Consider the following 16,886-nt stretch of genomic DNA (forward strand, 5'->3'; position numbering starts at 1 on the left):
CCATCCCCACCCAGTTTTATGTCCCTTGAATGTCACCTCCAAGGAGATGAGGGACTAGGACTGTCTAGGTCACTACTTACTCCACACAACCCCACAAACGTGTTAGATGAACCCTGGGTGCTCCAGGTGCAACTGTACATATAGAATCCACATGGAATGAGCATGTACTGTATGTCAGGCACCATTCCAAGCCCTTTTGCAAACAGCAACTCTTGTAATGCTCTCAGCAACCCCTGAACTAACAACAATTATCATTCCCATTTTATAACATGGGAAACTGAGGCACAGAGAAGTTGAATAACTTGCCCAAGATCTCATGGCTAGTAAGTAGGGGAGCTGGGATACGCTACTGCAGCTGTTAGAGTACGCCGAGCCAAACGCAGGGCAGAGTCACAAAGCTCAGAGGTCAATGGGCAAGCTGGCCCTGCCATGTAGGAAGTCAGGGGCACTTCACAGAGGAAGTGATGCCTCAGCTATGCCCTGAGGACAAGTAGGGGTGCACTAGGGTGAAAGGGAGGGTTCCTCTGAACAGAGGAACCAGTGTGGGGGCCAAGAGAGAGCAGGAAGCCTGCAAGGCTAGAAGTCAGCTTGTGCGGCTGGAGTGGGGAATACTGGGTGTGCCGTGAATCAGAGGGTGTGGGCACCTCAGCCCTCTGTGACTGAGGTTAAAAAAAGTCCCAGAGGGCAAAATATGGGGCAATATGGCTGAGAAGATGGGCAGGGCCCCCCAGATCATTCAGGCCCTTGGCAAGATCAGGGGCCCATATTTCATTCCGAGGTTTCTAAGTGACAACTGAAAGATTGTGTGAGGGCCCAAAAGCCGGGGCGGGGGGTGTCTCTGGGAATTTTTGCTGACTCACTATGGGATCCTGGGCACCTCCATGGCCTCTCTCAGCCTCCATGGGTCTTAGTCTCCCAACTGGTATTGGATGACCCAGTCCCAAAAGCACATACACACTGCATCAGCCTGGCATCCCATAAGCAGAATGCCGTTAACCAATGAGATCTTGGCATTCCTAGAGTCTGATTCCGGGACTGTTGTGCTCTGGACATCCCATACTTGCTGAGGCCGGCCCACCACCATGGCACTTTGCCAAGCAGCCTCTCTGGTCAGGGGGTTGCATTCTACTGCTCCTTGGTCCTGCCCAGATATGGGAGCTCCCCTAGGTTTTGGCTGGATTTGGGTTGGGGGGGGGGTCTGCTCAGATCCTCCTGGAGACAAAGGAGCTGACCTGCGGAGAGTTCCAGCGGGAGCCCCACTCCCCCTCCCTTCCCCCCTCTCCCTTCCCGGTCCACGTGTCTCTATTGTCTGCTCCCCGCTTCAGGGAAAGACACAGCCTCGGATGTGTCAAAACCACCACCACCACCCCCCCCCCCCCCCCCCCCCGGCAGCAGGGAAATTAATTACTGGACGATTTTCACTTCCTCTTGCAGCGCGCGCCTGAGCTAGGCACCGGAACAGGACTGGCTGAGCGGGGCTGGGCGTCGGCGTCGGGCACTTGCTCCCCCCATCAGTTCTGGAAGAAGAAAGTTAAACCCCAAACCCAACAGGGGGCTTCAGTGGGAGGTCAAGCTGGGGTGGGGGGATGACTTCCCCTAGTTAAAGCTGAGTGTCCAAACTAGCCCCTTCAAAATTGGGGGACAGGGAGAGGGCTGGAGGCAGGAGGATCGCCGCTGGCGAGCTCGCACTCTTTTCTTTGCATTCCCTTCCCTGTCCCCATGTGCCTGAACCCCGCCTGCTCAGACCACTCTACCTCCTCTCCCCTCTCTTTCTCTCTCTGTCTTGCACTTTTCTTTCCCTTTCTTTGCATCCCTGGGGTGCTTTGTTTTTGTGTATCTGGAGCTCTCTTTTTCTCCCGTGGGTGTGTGTGTTGCTACTTCTCTCCATCTCTGCCTTTCTTCTCTCTGTTTCTCTCTTGTGTCTTTTTGTCCTTATCTTGGTCTCTCTGCTCCTATTTCTACCTCTTTCAGTGTGTGTGTCTCCGTTTCTCTGTACGTCTCTGTCTTTCTCTATGTATCTCTTCTCTCTCTCTCCCCCTTGTCTCCCTCCCCCCCTTTCTCCGTCTCTCTGTATCTCTGCGCCTTTCTCACCCTCACTTTCTCCCCTCCTGCCTGCCCGCTGCTCCCTGAGCCTGGCCTGCCCCCACCGCCGCCGGTTCAGGGGAACGTGTGCGGAGCGATTGTCCTGGGGGACATTTGATGGATTAGAGCGCTGAACAGTTCCATTGCTAGGGGACCACCTGATCTCCTCCAGCCTGCGTCCCATATAAAGCCGGCAGCCGGAGTGCTGAGCACAGCTCCAGCGATCGCCTGTCTGCGCGCCGCCGCCGCCAAGCCCGAGCGGGAGCCAGAGCCAGAGCCGGGGCCGCCGCCACCGGTGCCGGCTCCGCTCGGCCGCCCGCCCGCCCGCCCGCTGGGAGCTGTCCAGTGCTGAAACCCCGCACAGCCAGCCAATCGCGCCCGGCTGGCCGCCTGCCCCCACCGGGGCCCCTCGCTAGTGCCCCCGCCGAGCCCCCCGCCAGTCGCACCATGCCCCGCTCCTTCCTGGTAAAGAAGATCAAAGGGGACGGCTTCCAGTGCAGCGGGGTGCCGGCCCCCACCTATCACCCCTTGGAGACCGCCTACGTGCTGCCTGGCGCCCGGGGGCCGCCCGAGGACAACGGTGAGTGGGACCCGGCGGGGGGGTGGGGGAGAAGAGGGGAGGGGAGTTCGGGCCCTCCCCAACTCGGGCCACGAGGAGGGGTGCGCGCGGTAGGGAACCCCGGGAGGAGATGACCCTGGCTGTGTGCGCCCCCCGGGCTTCCCAAGGGCTGGGCGGGCGGGGCACGGGCCAGGTCCGTACAAAGGGAAAGTCGCAGGGTCGGCCCATCCCGCCATCAAGCGCCTGCCCGGACTTTGAAAGTTGTGGCCCTAGATTGGTGCCAGAGTGAGGGGTGGTGAGAGAATGGAGAGAGAGAGGTGCCCATGAAGGGCTAGTGCTGGGGGGCTAATGCATAAGGCAATCTGAGGGTCCCCTCTCCGTGGTTGAGGGAAGGAGGCTGGTTGCCCGAGAGTGCTCCCTTGATGGGGAAGGTAAACCGGCCTGGACTACCAATCCCTGGGGAAATAGGGCTGGTTCCCTGGGGGTGGCTGGGGGCACCCTCTCTCCCTTCAAGCCTACTCCCCCTGGCGATGCCAGACAAGTGTTCTCGGGCCCCTCTCTCGGCAACTCTTTTGTTACCCTCAGCCGCATGCCTGCCAAAGGCTGGGCCTGTCCTGGGGACTGAGAGGAAGAGGGAATTTCTAGGAGGGGTTCCCCCAAAGTGGCTCCTGGTCTCCTGAGCTGCACTCCCTCCCCCTCCAGTTTCTCACTCCCCTCCAGAGCCAGCCCTGCTGTTTTTTGTCAGTCCCCTACCCCCAACACACTCTATTTCTTTTCAGAGCAAGTGCCTTGTAGGGACAAGGGTTTGGGGGACGAGAGGTCATTCAGGCCCAGAAGGGGGTGATCTCTGGAGGGTGTGGAGAAAAATCAGAGATTGCTTCTGTGGACCCCATCCCCCATGAATGGGATCACAAAGGGGTTCTCCTCTGATGGTCCCCACCAGGACAGGTGTCTGGAGTGGGGGCATCCCTTTGGCAGTAAGAAATCTGACATCACATGTGGCATCAGCTTTGGGGTGTGTGTGTGAGAGAGAGAGAGAGAAAAGGGGAGAGGAGGGGAGAGAAAAAGGAGAGAAGAAAGGACTGAAGAAGAGGGGGGAAGCTGAGATGGCAAAGGCAGGAGGGTGGGAGCTTCTGCCTCAGGGATTTCCAAGCACTTCACCCACATTCCATCACTCTGCCAAGCCAGGTAGCAAGAGGGCGCTGGGTAAAAGGCTCTGTGACCTCATCAAGGTCAAAGAAATTAGGGAGTGATCAGGGATACAGCTACAGCCCCTCATCTCCTGGCCTCCCCCAGATCCCCAAGAGAATCAACCTCCCTTTTTCTTTGCCAACATGTCTCACATTCTACTGTCCTCTTTTCTTGACCCCAGGACCTCTTGGGGTTGAGGACTGAAGCCCAGGGATATGGCTGGGCTTATCTGAGTGCTGGCAGGACAGAGGGTAGACCTGGGCCATGCCAGGGCTGGGGACCTGGGTAGAAATGGAAATGGCTGCATGCCTGGGATGTGGATCCCTTGGGGAACTGACACAAAGCCCTGGGCTTCTGCCCGCCGAGTCCCCCTTGGTCCTGTCCCAGGCCAGCTGAGAAAACCTAGAGAAGCCCAGAGAATGTCTCATGCACAGCCAAAACTGCAGACTGTTCCTCAGGAGGGAGGCAGGAACGCCTTGCCTTGAATTCAGTCCAAAAAAGCTTTGAAAGGAGCCCCTGAGTGAATGGTGGGAAGCAGGGTAAGGGCAAAGCCATCAGCAGGGATGTTCTACCAGCTTTGATACCCTAGAACCATCCCTGTCCTTGGCCCTTTCCCCAAAGGGCTCCAGACCAGCTCCCTCTGGGGAATCCTGAGGCTGTCCTGATAGTCTGATATGTGGTCTGGAACTCTGGGAGGCCTGGGCTTTAGATCTCTGACTTGCTCTGTGACCTTGGGCAAGTGCCTTCCCTTCTCTGGTCCTCTGCCTCCTCAGCAGTGAAAGAGTTTGGATGGCATGATCTAAGTATCCTTCCAACTTTGACAAGCTCAGCTTCTGTGAAGGTCAAGTTTGGGTTGGGAGGCAGAGGAGATGACTGGATGTGGGTCTAAGAGAATGCAGGGGGCCATTGTCAGGGTTTCTGTAGGGCTCCATTTACCATCTGATGTCTGGCTGAGGGTGGCAGAGTTTCTGAGGCCAGGTGTTTTTCTTGGCTTCAGTCTCTGCAAGCTGCCCCATGCTGAGGACAGGCACCCTGACCTGGGTGCCCTGGCAGCGTCTGCAGTAAATGGTTAGTGTCGGAGACCAGGGGGTGACCCTTCAAGCTCTGGTATGGCCAGGGAACACAGGGTCTGCCTTGTTCTGTTATCGGGGGCCTCTTCCACCCCTGGGGTGTGGCCAGATTGGGAAGTGAAGGCTCCCTCACTGCACGGGTGGGTAGGGGTGCTGGGGGTCCTCAGAGAGCCTGCCGGCTCCTAGCGGTCCGTTGTCTCCGTTCTGCCGGAAATAACCTTGCTGAGCATTTGAGGGAAGTGTGAAAAATTGCTGAGCTGACGTTTTTCTCTCTCAGCGTGTGTAAGTGTGCTGGGTAAACAAGGAGAAAGGGGGGGGAGGTGAGGAGAGTGAGGGAGAGAAGGGGGGAGAGGAGAAAGGAGGGAGGGAAGGGGGAGGGCCTGGGGCTGGAGATAGTTCCAGTTATTAGAAAGATCCTCTTACAAGCCATCCCTGCAGGGTCAGGATGAGACTGGTGGGAGGGGAATCTGGGGAAGGGAGCCTATGAATGTGGAGGTCAGGGGAACCACAGGCTCCTAACTGATGAAGATGCAGGACCCCAAATTAAAGCGTGTACCCCCAGCTCAGGGAAAGGCTGGGAGTGCTGGAGAATTCCTGGAGGACTCCTCCTCCTACACACACTCACACACCCACCCACACACACACACAAACACACACACACACACACACACACACACACACACACACCAGCAACGCTCTTCTTTGCTTCCTTACTCCCTTCCTTCTCAGCCTCCATGGGCTGGCCAGAGGGTGTGGCAGGTGCATCTGGTCTCCAGCCTCCCCCTGAATGCACAGAACCCCTAAATAGGGAAGGAGAAGCCCCACAAATGGGGAAGCTTCCAGGTCTCTCTGCGGAGCTCCCCGAAGAAGGGAGAGCAGATCTAATTCCGCCGTCCTCTCCAGTGCGAGGCCTCCTCCTCTCCTCCTGCGTCCTCCACTGCTTTCTGCCTCCACGGAGCCTTCCCTTCCCCTCCTCTCCCTTGGGTGATTCCGAGAACAGATTCCATCTCTCGGTGAGATGCCAACTCACATCCTCCTAACCCTCTCAGAACCTCACCCTCCACCTCTACGAAGCCCGCCCCTTCCCAGGCCTAGGCCCCCATCCCGGGGAATGCTAGGGATTCGGCCACCTCAGTGTAGGCTGCTGCCCATCCCTCTGCATAGCAGTGGTCTCCATGGACCGGTGGACGTCTACCTCTCCTCACACCCTAACTCTGAAGTCCAGCTGGATGCCAGGTCCTCCTTCCTCTGCACCCCCACCCCATCCTGCCCCCATAACTCCTTCAGAGTGCATCTGACCCAGGCAGATGAGGGATCAATGCCAATCCAATAACGCACTTGTCTGCCCTCTGCAGCTACATTAAGCCTCCCCAGCAGCTGAGGAAGCGCTCCTACTTCTGCCCATAGGCTTATCTAGTGACCACATTATACCAGCACCCGCTTCTGCTTACCCCCTCTGATGGCTCCGGGGAGTCGCTCCAGGCCAGGCCTGGGAACCTGGCTGAAAGTCCCCAACTGCCACACATCTACCCCACACTTCAGAAAGCCCATTTGGGGAGCAGGGATGCAAAAGGGTAGCCCCAATCCCTTGGCAGATGGAGCCCAGAGATGGCTGAGGAGGTACCCAAGGACACACAGCAGGCCCATATGCGTGTTCTACCCCGGGCATCTTGGTCTTGGTCCAGGTCCAATGTCAAGATCAGAGACATGTCAGAGGTCCAGGTTCAAAGTCCATGTCCAACGTCCAGTCCAATGTCCAGGTCCAATGTCCATGTCCAATCTTAGGTCTAGGACAAGGTCTAAAGTCTAGGTCCAAGGTCAATGTCCCAGGTTACAGGTCCACTCCAAAATTCAGAACAAATCCATGTCCAAGTTCAAGTTTCAATCCATGTCCTGGTCAACGTTCAGTCTCCAGGATCAGGATCCAGATCCAATTTCTAGTCCAAGGTCATGTCCAGGTCTATTCTCAAGGCTGGCTGGTTCACGTCTTAGAGCCACCATCAGCTTTCTCTGTGGCTCTGAACTAATCTTCCCTTACCCGAGCCCCAGTTTCTCTCTTATGAAAAGAAGCAGTCAAACTTGATCTCTTTCAGCTCTGACCTTCTAGGGACCCAAAAAATCTGATTTTCCTAAGAATTAGTCACTGGGAATGCGGAACAACAGGGTCCACGTGGGATACTGAATCTGGGGCCCCTGGTCCCCCCTAAAGCCTGGGGTCACAAGGGGGACATGAGGGGCCCAGACGGAGTGTCCACTCTTCAGACAGTCTCAGTTTGTGGCTTCTGAGAGAGGACAGGAGAGTACATCAAGTCCCTGTGGCAGCACAGCAATTTATACATCCCCATCTCTCACTCACACACACACACACACACGCGCACACACACACACACAGTGGGCAAATGGCAGTGAGAGCAGAGTGCTGAGGAAGGTTAGCTTCAACTGCCAGAGGCAAACCTGAGGCCAGAGAGATTACTTGCCCGAGATGACAAGGGCATAAATGGCAGACCGCATCACCCCTCCCTGGGGTCCTTCATCTACATGTTCCAGGGATCCCCACAGCCTGGAGGCCCTCTGGGGGGCATGCAAGACGCTGCTGAGAGAGACGAGCCCCCCAGAACTCTTGGCCTCCTTCCAGCTGTGGGCTCCCCTGGGATGAAGTGTCCACTGCCAGCCTTTGGCTAGGAAGGGAAGTTGGCATGGGCACCTTCTGGGGCACAGAGAGGGTAGGGCAGAAAAGCAGGGGGTCTGGAGAGACAATGTGCATTATGCATGACAGCCAGCCCCGAGGAGGCCCAGAAAGGGCCCCAGAGACACCCTGCAGGGAGCAGGAGGCTGCTCCACCAACCAGTGCTGGGCAACTCCAGACCCGTAGCCACCATGCCTATCTCCACAACCCCTTGAAAAATCTTTCCTATTGATTCCCGCAGAGCTGTGGACCTCCCTGTGGGCCACGGGAATTGGGTCACAGTCAGGAAAAAGCAGAATATGGGGGATTTCAGGAGGGAGGGATGGTGGGGAGGGGCCCTGGAATCCTCTCAACACTCCCTGGGTCTGAGTCAGTGGGCACGAGCCCCGCACCCTACAGCCCTGGTTATGTTGGGCCAGACCTCACTCTGCCCACCACTCATCTGGACTCAGGGACCCCCCCCCTCCCCAGTGGGCAGGTGTACCAGCTGCCAGGCCCTTGGAGGAGGTGGGTGTCATTTCTGGTCCAGTGCCCAGGGAACCGCTAACAAAGATGCTATAATAAGGGGAGGGGGAGGTACCAGCCCCTTTGCCCAGCTCTGTGAGCAGACAGGAGAAACTATTTTTATCCTGCTTTGCTGCTGACAGACCTGGCTTTCTGCTCAGCTGGCTGGAGCTGATTCTCGAGGCCCGAGGCCCTGGCACAGCAAGACACAGCTCTAAATAAACTCGTGCAGCAGCCCCTCCAGCCCCCCACCTAGCAGGGCCTGGCCCTCCTCAGGAAAGTGGGCCACCTGGGAAGCTGGCCCGTTACTAGGCCCCTCTCTTCTTCTGCTCATCTTGAGACAGGGAAGTGGGATTTGGGCTGGAAATTCCCTGGAGGAAGTTTGCAACACTGGGAATCTGAGAGAGACTGGGAGAAAGAACACTGGCCTGGGAGTCAGGAGGCCAGCCTAGCTCTGGTGTGAACTTGCTTTGTGATCTGGTAAAGTCTCCTCTCTGGGCTTCAGCTTCCGTAGAACTAGGGCACCGGGGCAAGTGACCACCACATTCCCTTAGACACAACTAATGTGCATAAAACACCAAGCAGGGTGCCTTGTACACAGTAAGTGCTCAATAAGTGTTTGTTAGTCATTACTTTTATTGATCATTTACAAAGACTTACAAAGGGCTGGTGCATTTTCTAGAAGAATAGCTTCTCCCCACCCCCAATTCCCCATCATCCCATCAGACACAGGCCAGCTGGGTGGTAGTATTTGAAGAAACCCACCACCCTTTCCTCCCACCAATTGAAAATCTTCCCTCCCCTAGCAGGTCTCCATGCCTGCTCAGGGGTTTTGGAAAAAAACACAGACTCTGGAGGGTTTTGAGTCTTACTCCTCCTCCAGTGACCTTGGCAACTCCTCTCCCCTCTCTGGGCCTCTGGGCTTGGCGCACTGCCTGGCACACGGAGAGGGCGCAGGGGTAGCTGGAAGCAGTAGGAGCAGAAGTACTTCTCAGAGATGCCCCCACCCTCATCCCAAGGGGTCAGACAATTGGAAGAGACAATGTCTGCAAAGCACCCAGCACCTGATTTCTCATAAAATTCCCTTGCAGAATTTTTTTTCCCTTGCAGAATTTTTAAAAAATGTATTCTGGACCTTCAGTCTAAAATATCAAGACTTTTGAGTAGGGAAAACCAAAAGTCATTCTCAGGTGACATGTACATGACATCTCTACATCTCCAAAGTGTTTCTAAGCCTTCCCTATAGCCCCACGTCACAGGAGTAGCTCTGTTCCCTATCCCTCAAATGGGCCACTGGAGCCCAGAGAGGCCTTGTGACTTGCCCATGGTCACACAGCTGGAGTATGAGTAAAAGAGCCAGGATGAGAGCCAAGTCTCTTCTCTCTGAGTCCCGGGGCCTCCCTGCCTCTATCTGGACCCAAACAAGAGAGGCCTCTCTCACCCTGTTGGCTGGGGGACCAGCAGCTCAGCCTTCTACAGTCACCTGTAAGGCAGAGGAAGGCACCCAAAACTTGTCTGAGTTCCACGCACAGAGTCAGAAGAGCATTGCCTATAGTGTCCTAAAGGATTCTCCAGGGTTGAGGCCCAGAGAGGTGAGGTTGTTTGCCCAAGGTCACACAGCAGCCTAAGATACCCATGTGTGTCCCCTTCACTCTCTAGCAGATTAGAAGGATATCACTAGGAGATGTAGTGACAATAATAATGACAATAAAATTGAGAGGCTACTGTGTGCTAGGCATTGTACTAAGTATTTTACACCATTAATTCATTCAATCCTATTATGAGTTCCTTTATACAGATGTGGCACAAAAAGGTTAAATAACCTGCCCGAGGTCACATAGGTAGGGAAAGGTCTGTGGATCTGAGAATGAGGTGGAGTTGACGGGGGTTGGGGGATGGGGGACAGGACAATGGGCATCATTGAGGGGTCTATTCAGCCACGACGCAAAGAGTGTTTTTAGAGCATCCCAGTCAACCTTCTTCTGGTAGAGGCAGAGTCCAGAAAGGTTAAGCAACCTGACCAAGGTCACAAAGTAAGTTAGAACCACCTCTGCCAACATGACCACATAAATTCTCATACAACCCTCCACTCCCACCCCACAACCCATGCCAAACTCCGCAGCTGCTGGCCATCATGTCTGGCTCCACAGTTCCCGTCTGGAAGGCAATTTCACATCCGTCCCTAAGCTGAGGAGGAGCCTTTGTTTGAGGCGCCCCTATTTCTACAATATATAGAAATTCCAAGCGACAAGAGAAAGGTGCTGCAGTACTACAGGCCACCACCAGAGGGAACCACGGAAAGAGGGCCCTGCTGCAGCGAGGACTGCCCGGTCCACTGAGCTCCTACCAACGTGGGTCACCAGAATTTTTCTCACCAGACCGTGAACCAGAAATTACACATCTTGGGTGAGGAAACAGTGGCCCAGGTTGGAGCTGCAAAATGTGTCTGTGCAGTTGCCAAGAAAACTGCAGCACAGAAACCCATCCGGGGAGATTTGTTATTATTATTCATAATAACAGCCAACATGTGCCAGGCACTGGGTTGGAATCCTGTCTCTCAGTTACTAGCTGTGCAACCTCGGGCACGTTACCTAACTACCTTATGCCTCAGTTTCCTCATCTGTAAGATGGTACCAACCTCAGAGTCATGAGGGTGGGATGCATTCGTGTGTAGAGCTTTTAAATAGTATCTGATATCTAAGTGCTCCAGGAGTGTTGGTTATTATTTGTTCACTTTTCACTTATTGTTTGCTTATTCACGGACTCTGCACTGCAAACTGTATGAGTTAGGTGCTTTTATTTTCCCCCATTTCACAGCTGGGGAAACAGAGGCACAGAGAGGTCAGTTTGTCCAAGATCACACAACTGGGAATAGTAAAACTGGAACCCAATCCAGGTAGTCTGGTGCCAAAATTGTGCTCTTAACCAATATGCCATCCTTCCTTAATAACAGCACATGCAAGGCACTGGCCACATGATCAGTGACCCCCTCCAAATGCATTCTATACTATCCCCATACCCAGAGAAAGGAGCAGAGATGCAGAGAGATGCACAACTTGCTCCAGGTCACCCAGCTACAATCAGTGTCGGGAATCAAGTTGTCCCAAGACCAAGGAGACAGAATGGTCTATGGCAGACCCTGCTGGGCCGGGGATTGAGGCTGGCCTGGCAAATCTTTATCTCCCATTCACCACCCGTTTCACGAATACTTATCAAGTGTCCACTAGCTGGGGCACTGGGGATAGGAGGTGAACAACCCAGCCATGGCCCCTTCCTCAGGGACCTCCCAGCATGTGGAAAACAAAAGGAGCAGTGCAGTGGGTTCCAACTCTTGTTCCACCACTACCACTTGAGCAAGTACCACCTGAGCAAGCAAGTACCACTACCACTCTGAACCTCAGTTTTCCTTATCTGTAACACAGGTATTTTTGCGATGATTCAGCGAGGTGATGGGAGTGAAGTACTTTGCACAGAGCCTGGCACTTAGGAAGTGCTCTGTAAATATCAGCTAGTATTACCATTATCATCAGTAATTACAACAGGAAGAAATACAGAAGGAGAAAGAGGGAGTCTGGGTATGCCCAACAGGTATTCAACTCAGTCTGAAACAATACTCCCTGAACATTTTGGGGCTTTAGTACCAGGCCTGATTCCTGGAGTGGGAGGTAGGGGTACCTCCAGACCAAAGGAGGGGAAGATGGGGTGCTGAGAGGCTGAGCACCCCCCATTATAAAGCTGCCACCACCAGTGCCCTCTCTGCATCTGACTACAGTGCCCCTCCCTACTGAGTCCTCCACCCCCGCAATCCCCAATCATCTCTGTGTTCAGAGGACCCTGTGTGGGCAGCTGAAGGGACAGAGGGAAAGAAAGGGTACACCATTGCCTTCCAGGTTGGGGGACAGTCTGCACACAGACTTCACCCTGTGACCATCCCAAAGTGCCCTATGAGAGGCAAAAGCGCGAAGGCTGAATCAGGCAGGCTGTTTAAGGGGACGAAAGCTCTGAATCCACTTCCCTGCTTACAACAGAAACTCTCCTGGGAGCCCAGGCCCCAGGGGCTTCAAGGAGGGTGCTGGGACCACACAAGGCCCAGGGAAGCAGAGACAAATCAGGGTGGCCCCTGCCCTTGGAAAGCCCCTGTTGAATGCCCTGGCCCACCCACCACCAGTCACTGGATCCCAAAATGGAAAGGATTTCTGGTCCAACTCTAGAGAGGAGCGAGGGGTGGGGGGTGGGGGGGCGGGAACGAATCTTACGGGGGGACTCCAGAAGGCTTCTAGTGGAGCAGGGAGCAAAGCAGGCTTGGGAGCAAGTACGAGGAAGTTCCCTTCTTGGAGCATCTACATGCCACATACGTGACCTCTTTTAAATCCCCCAGCAACCCTGGGAGGTGGGTCTAACAGGATTGTGATCCTTTCATACAACATATATTCTTTGCACACCTCCTTTGAGCCAGGCACACAGATCCCATCCGGGAAGCTCACAGCCTGGTGGGGGAGGCAGACAATTAAATAATCCTCAGTGAAGTCGCTTTTTCAAGCAAGTAAAAAGCATAATTATAATAGCTAACATTTATATAGCAATTCCTGTGTGTTCTCTCTCTCTCCTTCTCAGTTTCCTTATATGTAAAATGGGGATTATAACAGGATCTACTTCATAGGGTCTGTGATGATTGAATGAGTTAACATGTGTAAAGCATGGCGGCAGAGCTTGGCGCACGGGAAGTGCTTAATTCATCATTCTCATCACTTTACTCAGTCCTTCCAAAGACCCTGGGAAGGAGTGTCCGATCATAAGCTCCATTTTGCAGATGAGGAAACTGAGATTCAGGTAAGTCCTAGGACTGGAACCGGCAGAATGTTGCTGGAATAAAGAAAGCCTGGACTTTAGCGTCAGGCTGCCAAGGTTTGGATCCTGGCTCCATCAATTACTAGTTGTGGGCTTAGACTATACGCCTCAGTTTCTCTATCTGTAAAGTGGGTGCAATAATAATACCTTCCTTGCGTGGCTGTGAGCATTTGACAGTCAACACAAAGCCAGTAGAACTTGACCTCACCGCACTCCACGAGGGTGGGGTGGGGTGATTTTTATTGCGGCCCACGGAGGAAGGATCCGAACTCGGCAGCCTGACCCCCAGAGCACAGGCGCAGGACAGCGACTGCTATCGTACAAGCAGCCGTCACTTCCCTACAGCGGCCACGTGGACGCCTCCCAGGCGCCTCACCTTCCCCGCTTCCGTCTCGCCCCCTCCAGGTTACGCCCCGCACTGCCTGCCCCCCAGCAGCTACGATGCGGACCAGAAGCCGGGCCTGGACCTGGGGCCGGCGGAGCCCGCGTACCCGCCGGCGGCGCCGGAGGAGTACAGCGACCCCGAGAGCCCGCAGTCCAGCCTGTCGGCGCGCTACTTCCGCGGGGAGGCGGCCGTGACCGACAGCTACTCCATGGACGCCTTCTTCATCTCGGACGGGCGCTCGCGCCGGCGGCGCGGCGGGGGCGGCGGGGATGCCGGGGGCGCGGGGGACGCCGGAAGCGCTGGGGGACGCGCGGGACGCGCGGGGACGCCGGCGGGCGGCGGGCACCGGCACGCGTGCGCCGAGTGCGGCAAGACGTACGCTACGTCGTCGAACCTGAGCCGCCACAAGCAGACGCACCGCAGCCTGGACAGCCAGCTGGCGCGCAAGTGCCCGACGTGCGGCAAGGCTTACGTGTCCATGCCTGCGCTGGCCATGCACGTGCTCACGCACAACCTGCGCCACAAGTGCGGCGTGTGCGGCAAGGCCTTCTCGCGGCCCTGGCTTCTGCAGGGCCACATGCGCTCTCACACGGGCGAGAAGCCATTCGGCTGCGCGCACTGCGGCAAGGCCTTCGCCGACCGCTCCAACCTGCGCGCGCACATGCAGACGCACTCGGCCTTCAAGCACTACCGCTGCCGCCAGTGTGACAAGACCTTCGCGCTCAAGTCCTACCTCCACAAGCACTGCGAGGCCGCCTGCGTCAAGGGGGCCGAGCCGCCCCCGCCACCCCCCGCCGGCCTCGCCAGCTGAGCCTCCCGACATTCCCGGGCCCCCCCCCCACCTGCGCCCTCAGCGTCCCCCAGCTGCGTTCCCCTGCCCACGCCCCTCGTGGGGACCCTGCTCCCAGACCGGAACTTTTCTCTCCACCCCTAACCCAGAACTTGCTTCCGGCACTGACTTCCCCAGTACATCCCGACCCACATCGTCCTTACCGGCTACCAAGATTCGGACCTTGACCCCTTGTCCACGCCCTCAAGGCTCCCAACTCAGGCACCAGGTCCGCACCTTTCCCGGGCCCTAGAGCCGGAATTTTCTCCCCCCTTCCCCCCCCCCCCCAGACTCTGCACCTCTCCCCTTCTAACTTGCAGATCTTTCCTCTCATTTCTGAGCTGAGTCTCAGACCGGTTCTGTACTGGAGCCCCCAATGTAAGGCCTAAACCCCCTTTGACTCACGCCTGCAGTGGATGCCCCATCCACACCAGGACACAGGCCTGAGGGATCTAATCTTCACTCCTCTTGGAGTCCCCACTCTGTCCCTGATCCCCTCCTCACCTCAGCTTTAGGTCCAGCCATTCACACACCACCACCCCACCTTCTTCATCCTCGGGGGGCCTTCTCACCCATCCCCACCCCTACTCTCTCCAGATCCCTCATTCCACTAGCAGCTCTCACCCCTCTGAGTTCACCTGACCTGGGGCAGACTTGAGGGGCAGTTCAGGGCCCTGCCCCCTAATGTAGCCCCTCTCTCACCCCAGGACAGCCTCTCCCCAGATTCTCTGAGCACTTTCCCCACCCACAGGACTACAGGTACCCCTCCTTACTCGTTGGGGTGAGGTCTGGGGCACCTCACAAATGCCCTTCTCCCCATCCAGCTGGGCCTCTCCAGTTTATTTGTGTATTTATTGATTTATCTATTTATTATTCTATTTAATCTCTTGGCCTCACCAGGGATGGTCTGGCTTTCCCAGCTGGACTGGGAGGTCAGGGAGCCAAGCAAGGAGAGGGGCAGCAAAGGCCATAGAGGGCTGCCCGCCACCCCAACACACCCCATTTCAGGGAGTGAGGGAGAAGCCCCACCCTCATCAGAGCCTGAACTTGCTGGGGAAGGGGGCGCGAGAATGGGAGGGATAGCCTGATGACCCTCAACTGGGGGATGGGGGACATCAGGAGGCCCAGTCATGGGGCAGGTCCTCATCCTCCTGAGCCTTCTATTCCCACTCCAGGGAGACCGGAGGGAGGAGCCTCCTCGATATGTTTCCTATTTATTCCTCTTCTCGAGGGACCCCAGGTTCCAGGGACCGACTGAGCCCCGGACCCGCTGGGGCCTCCGGCCCGGTCCGCTCCACGGGAGGAGCTCTCCCTCCCGGCCACGTCTATGCAACTCTCCCGGGCAGAGGGGCCGGGGCTGCCAGCTGCCCCCATTGGCCGCCACTACCTCCCCCGCCGCGCTTCTGCATGCCCGGGCGAGGACCGAAGCACACACCTCCACGCTCGCGGACCCTGGCCCCCTCTGCTTTAAGCACACGCCTCTGCCCCATCTCTAGGCGCTCAGCTCGGGGCAGGAGTCCCGGACTCTCGGACCCTCCCCCTCTCCCCTGAGCCGCGAAGGAGGGTAGAGGCTGGAGGGGCCCCTGGAGCAGGGGCACTTCTCTAGGGCTTCTCCGCTCCAGGCCCACCCGGGGAAGCGAGGCGGCAGGGATGCGGAAAGGGAGAGGGGTTTCAGAATCAATTACGAAGGGTGTTGATCCTGTAAATAGGAACTTCCGACAGCAATAATTTTCCATGCATGCTAAGCCTTTTGGCCATATTTTGTATGAGCGCTTGGCGCTCTCCCTCCCTCCTCCTCCCCCGTCTCCTACCCCAGACCCCCATCCCTTCCTCACCTCCAGCAGTATTACCTGTAAGGCAATTCAGGGATATTAAAGGGACTTTGGCCACTCACCAGTGCCTCTAGACCTTGTGATGGGGACGGGTTTGGGCGGGGGGCATCTGAGAGGCAGCCAGATTTTTTTCCACTCAATTTCCCTCCCTGTAGTCTGACCAGCCTGTAGCTGCCACCAGCAGTCACACAGTTCCAGGGGTCCCTTGACATCCACGAGGTCCCAGGCATCCTCAGTCCTAAACAGTCCTCAAATACTGGAGTTGCAAACTGAAAGGGTTCAAGACCCAGGTTAATAACATAAGGGAATGAAGCACGTCGCCCTAAGACATTAGGGGACGGTTGTGCCTGTGACTGACAGGAAACAGCGGGTCTCACCTTAAAGAACTGCAATTCAAATTAACTGCACCTGCCAAACAAATATAACCGTGGGTCAGATTGGTCCCGACAGCCAGTTTACAACCCCTATATCCTTCCCCACTTCACCCTCTGCTGCTCTGGGTGTGGGGGTTCTGGCCAGCCCTAGTGGTCATACAAGCAGCAAGTACATGCATGCAAAAAGGTTGACTGTGGCTCAGCAGGCAACACTGTCCCAAAACAATGAGCTGCCCCTAGAGCCTGTGAGCTACCTGTCACCAAGACTGTTCAGGAAGACAGTGGACAATCAGTCCATCCTCCTTGCCAGTGGGCTTGGTGATCTTTCAAAATACAAATCCTGCCTTTGCCTTACTAAAAACTTCCCTGGGGACTACTAGCACCATGCCACTTAACTCCAACCCCCAGCACAGACCCACGGGGTGGGGGGAGGGGGCTGTGTGCTTTGAGGGCCCGATGCCAGGCTGGGGGCTTGGGAATGGAACTCCATCTCCCTTCGGTTTTCTTCCTTTTGTAGGCAGTGCAC

At 56.1% G+C, this 16,886-nt stretch overlaps 1 protein-coding gene and 1 long non-coding RNA gene across 2 annotated transcripts in view; one reads left to right on the forward strand and one right to left on the reverse strand.

Annotated features, from left to right (window-relative positions):
- LOC132593497 (uncharacterized) overlaps positions 1 to 16,886 on the reverse strand; it is a 33,938-nt gene that overhangs the window by 8,051 nt on the left and 9,001 nt on the right. The gene's annotated exons all lie outside the window — the stretch shown is intronic.
- Positions 1,573 to 16,033, forward strand: SCRT2 (scratch family transcriptional repressor 2). Its single transcript, XM_030830597.3, has 2 exons — positions 1,573 to 2,662; positions 13,346 to 16,033. Exons 1-2 carry the CDS (start codon positions 2,530 to 2,532, stop codon positions 14,134 to 14,136), a joined length of 924 nt encoding a protein of 307 aa, XP_030686457.1. The 5' UTR covers positions 1,573 to 2,529; the 3' UTR covers positions 14,137 to 16,033.

The sequence above is a fragment of the Globicephala melas genome, chromosome 15 (genome assembly GCF_963455315.2).
Source record: "Globicephala melas chromosome 15, mGloMel1.2, whole genome shotgun sequence".
Classification (NCBI taxonomy): domain Eukaryota; kingdom Metazoa; phylum Chordata; class Mammalia; order Artiodactyla; family Delphinidae; genus Globicephala; species Globicephala melas.